The sequence below is a fragment of the Rutidosis leptorrhynchoides genome, unplaced genomic scaffold, assembly GCF_046630445.1.
Source record: "Rutidosis leptorrhynchoides isolate AG116_Rl617_1_P2 unplaced genomic scaffold, CSIRO_AGI_Rlap_v1 contig82, whole genome shotgun sequence".
Taxonomy (NCBI): Eukaryota; Viridiplantae; Streptophyta; class Magnoliopsida; order Asterales; family Asteraceae; genus Rutidosis; species Rutidosis leptorrhynchoides.
In genome coordinates, this window is record NW_027266874.1 from 60,724 (window position 1) to 65,260 (window position 4,537).

Consider the following 4,537-nt stretch of genomic DNA (forward strand, 5'->3'; position numbering starts at 1 on the left):
CAGATCGCGCCAAGATAACAGACCGTTCAGATTCCATCTCACCAGTCAAAGTATTTGGAATGGGAGGCTGAGATAAAGTGTCTCAGCTCAGTTAGTTGTACTGTACGCTCACTTTTATTATTCATCTTCTTTTCTTTTCTTTTCTCTCTCCGTTGTTTCGGCGATAGAGATTTCTTGTTCGGAAAAAAATTCTCCAGCTCAGTAAAGTAAGTTTGCTGTCCACCCTAAACCCTAAACCGAGTTTTTCAGAACTAGGAAAATTTAATCGTATACAGAAAATTGCCACACCATTTTATACGGTTCTATTTTGTTCGGGCAATCAAACCCTAATAGTGCAAGGTAATCTCGGGCAACCAGTGGTTTATGTCATTATTTGTTCCTGTGCTCTAATTCGAGCAATTTGGTGAAGGTCTAGTTTGTTCTTTTGCGATCTGGGTTTGGTTTAAATCGAAGAAGAAGAAGAATAAAGAACTGAAGAGAAAGAAAAGGTTGGGGCTTTACCATGAAATGAGCATCAATTCCCAAGCAAGTTTCGGTAAAATTCAATGACTTATTTTTTATTTATTTATTTTTTTCAAGTCAGAAATAGCTAAGTAGAATTATGTAAGCCTGCGGAAATAAGTTCGATTGTTGATTGCATTGATGCTCTGCAGGGGAGTTGAACAGACTGTTGACCGGTCCAACCGGATTTCACCCTGAGGATCAGAAGCTGATACACAAGGATAAGGAAAGGGATTCTAGAGCATTCCTTGACGTGGCCGGAGTGAAGAATAAATCTAAGATTCCGCTTGTCGAAGACCCGAATAGCCAGGAAATGCGGAAGAATGCCAACACTAACACCGTTTTGAACAGTGTGGCAAACTCGGGACCAAGTATTGGGGCCAGTTCTTTGGTGACAGATGCCAATTCAGCTCTTCCCCATCTACAGAGAAGTTCGAGCATAAACACAGAATCATACATGCGCTTACCAACCTCACCCATGTCATTTACGTCAAACAATATAAGCATTTCAGGCTTGTCGGTTGTTGACGGGTCCTCCGTTATGCAGTCGGGAGAGCCAAATGGCCAGCAGCAGCACCAAGGTGTTTCAACTGCTACATCTTTGAATGCATCACAGCCTCCCTTAGGCGGCTCACGAGTGGCTGCCGGGACATTTGTTCAGGACCACCCTAATAATAACAATATATCGCATTTGCACAAGAAGCCGCGTTTAGATATAAAGCAGGAAGATATTCTGCAGCAGCAGATGTTACAACAGTTGCTACAAAGACCAGATTCAATGCAGCAGTTGCAAGGCCGCAATCCACAGGTGCAAGCGTTCATCCAGCAGCAGAGATTAAGGCAACAACAACAGTTCCTGCAGTCGATGCCGCCATTGCAAAGAGCACACTTGCAGCAGCAGCAGCAAATGCAATTACGGCAACAACAAATGCAACAACAACAACAAGGCATGATGCAGCCCATTACCGGCGTAAAGCGTCCACATGATAGTGGCGTTTGCGCTCGCAGGCTAATGCAGTATTTATATCATCAGCGCCAAAGGCCACCTGTAAGTCTATTTCCTTGTGGTCGTATCGTATGCGCTTTCATGTGTATATAGAATTCTAGCGTCATGTTCATTGTTTATGGGTGGTGTTTGTTCTGTGGTATAATTTATTTATGTATGTAATTTTTAGGACAATACCATTGCCTACTGGAGGAAATTTGTTGCAGAATATTATTCACCACGTGCAAAGAAGAGGTGGTGTCTGTCATTATATGATAATGTAGGAGATCATGCCCTCGGTGTCTTTCGCCAAGCAGCTATGGTGAGCTTTATGTTTTTTTTTTAAATGATGTTTGTTACATGAGAACATTATCTTTGTTTTGTTTTCACATTGATTACTTTTGTCTCTCAATTTTGAAGTCTAAACCTGCTACTCTCTTTGCTATATCTTCAGGATGCTTGGCATTGTGACATCTGTGGCTCAAAATCTGGAAGAGGATTTGGTAAGCGCCTCAATCATCTATGTGCAAGTTTGGTTTGTAAGGATTTGAATGCACAAATTGTTTTTTAAGTTGATCTTAATGTGCCATACGAATACTGATATTTAGTGAGATTTTTTTATTTGGTTTAGTGAACTTTGATTTTTCATGTCGGGGGGAGTGGTTTGTGGTAGGGAAATTCGTGAGTTTGTAGTTTTCAAATGATATAGGTCTCATAGTTGGCAATTTATGGCTTTAGACTATTGTGAAATCTCTGCAACTAATTTCCCATTTATCCTGTTTTTAGAGGCAACATATGAAGTGCTGCCAAGACTGAATGAGATCAAATTCGGAAGTGGTGTCATTGATGAGCTTTTGTTTCTTGATTTGCCGCGGGAAGTTAGATTTTCATCAGGATTAATGATGTTGGAGTATGGAAAGGCTGTACAAGAGAGTGTATATGAGCAACTTCGTGTTGTTCGAGAGGGCCAGCTTCGTATCATGTTTACTCATGACTTGAAAGTTAGTAGAAGTGCTTCTTGTTCTGGTACTCTCATCTGTTCTTGTAATTACTGATAACCTGATTTTTATTATATTCTTTAAATGTGATGTCTAGATGCTGTCTTGGGAATTTTGTGCTAGAAGACATGAAGAACTTCTACCTCGTAAATTGGTTGCACCGCAGGTACAACTACACACTTTTTTTCATTGCTTTTTCCAAGTTGTTCAAAAGACTAGAACTGCTTGTTCAGAAATTCGTTATCATCAAGAAAGATACAACGGCCAAAGAAGTTCTTTTTCTTTCTTATTTGCAGGTGAACCAGTTGCTCCAGGTAGCACAGAAATGCCAGACCACAATGTCTGAGGCTGGATCTGATGGTGTTTCTCAGCAGGATTGGCAGACTAACAGTAATATGTAAGTTCTCTTCGCATAGGTTTTATATTGCTCGCTTTGCGTAATTGCATGTCCTGGTTAATTTTGTTTTCTTTAGGGTCCTGTCAGCTGGGCGACAACTTGCTAAGAGCTTGGAGCTGCAATCTCTGAATGACTTGGGCTTCTCCAAAAGATATGTGAGATGTTTGCAGGTACGACTCCTTTCCTTCTTTTGTCTTTCGCCGTGTGTCATTGAACGTCCGTCGTCCCAGTAATTGTTAACTTCAATTTGTGACAGATTTCTGAGGTTGTCAACAGCATGAAAGATCTAATAGACTTCTGTCGAGAACAAAAAGCTGGGCCGATAGGTACTTCTTTTTGGTGTTCCTTACTATAGGTGCCACTGTCTGCACATTATGTGTCATTTTGTGTTGATTCCTATTACGTACTTTGCAGAGGGCTTGAAAAGTTACCCCCGGCATGCGAAGATGCAGGAAATGGAGCAGCGTGCGGCGAGTGTTCAGGGCCTTCCGACTGACAGGAACACTCTGAACAAGCTAATGGCAATGCATCATCCAGGAGGAATGAACAACAACATGAATAATAACAACAACTACATGGTGGGTGGTGGTCGTGGATCGGCTCAAGCTGCTTTGGCGCTCTCTAACTACCAGAATATGCTTATAAGGCAGAACTCGATGAACTCTAACAACCCTAACTCCATTTCCATTCAGCAAGAGGCCACCTCTTCGTCCTTTAACAATAACTCGTCAAGTATTCAGACTTTCCAAGGTGGGCCTGGTAGTAGTTTCATGCCAAACATACCTGGGAGTGGGTTTTCAACGCAACCTCAGCGTTCTCTGAGTGCTCAGAGTAGCTTACACCAACACAATCATTCTCCCTCGCGTTCTCAGAGCAGCTTACACCAACAGAATCATTCTCCGTCAAGTAGTCACCCGTTGCAGCAGCAGATGATCCAACAACTTCTGCATGAAATGTCTAACAATAATAATACAAGTGGTAATGGTGGAGTACAAGGACAACAACAGCAGCAGTCCCTTTCCTCCGGGCAGGTAAGAATGAGTACGATGGGAAATGGTGGTCCTATGCCAGCCAGTCCTAGTTTCTCTGGGGCTCATGTGCCGCCGAGTAGGAGCAACAGCTTCAGAGGCCCCACCAAAAGCGATTCTTCTGCAGGAGGTGGCGGCAACCACACCAGCACAAACAACCAGAATGGATATAACAATCAGAAAGTGGTAGAGGAGAATCTGCACTTGTGTGAAGAATTGGTAAATGATATAGCCCATGAATTCTCAGAAAATGGGTTTTTCAACACTGATCTTGACGATAATAGTATGACCTATCCTTGGAAGGGTTAGTTGCCAAGTCTATTGGCCTTCCATTTCTTTCTTTGTACAGGACATATTATTGAAACACAGTAGGTGGTTTTTTCTTGGTGCTATTCTAACTAATTGTGGCATTTGTTGTGACGTTTAGCACATTTTGCTTAGGTTCCCAGTTGGTTTTTTTTTTTTTTTTTTTTTTGTTTCGTTGTTCTTCCTCTTTGCCATCTTCGTTCAAGTGTAATATATTGACCAAAAACACTTGAGAGTATAGCACTCATTCGAGGTACAAGCTTCTTCCTTCTTTTGCAAAGAAAATGATGGGCTTAACAGGTTTCGTGATGTCCATTCTTCC

General features: G+C 41.8%; 1 protein-coding gene across 1 annotated transcript; it reads left to right on the forward strand.

Annotated features, from left to right (window-relative positions):
- Positions 1-832: 832 nt before the first annotated feature.
- On the forward strand, positions 833-4,218 carry LOC139885143 (probable transcriptional regulator SLK2). Its single transcript, XM_071869088.1, has 9 exons — positions 833-1,549; positions 1,677-1,808; positions 1,941-1,989; positions 2,273-2,487; positions 2,582-2,650; positions 2,781-2,881; positions 2,958-3,051; positions 3,138-3,207; positions 3,296-4,218. The coding sequence occupies exons 1-9, from the start codon at positions 959-961 to the stop codon at positions 4,216-4,218; spliced, it is 2,244 nt and encodes a 747-aa protein (XP_071725189.1). The 5' UTR covers positions 833-958.
- The last annotated feature ends 319 nt before the right edge of the window (positions 4,219-4,537 follow it).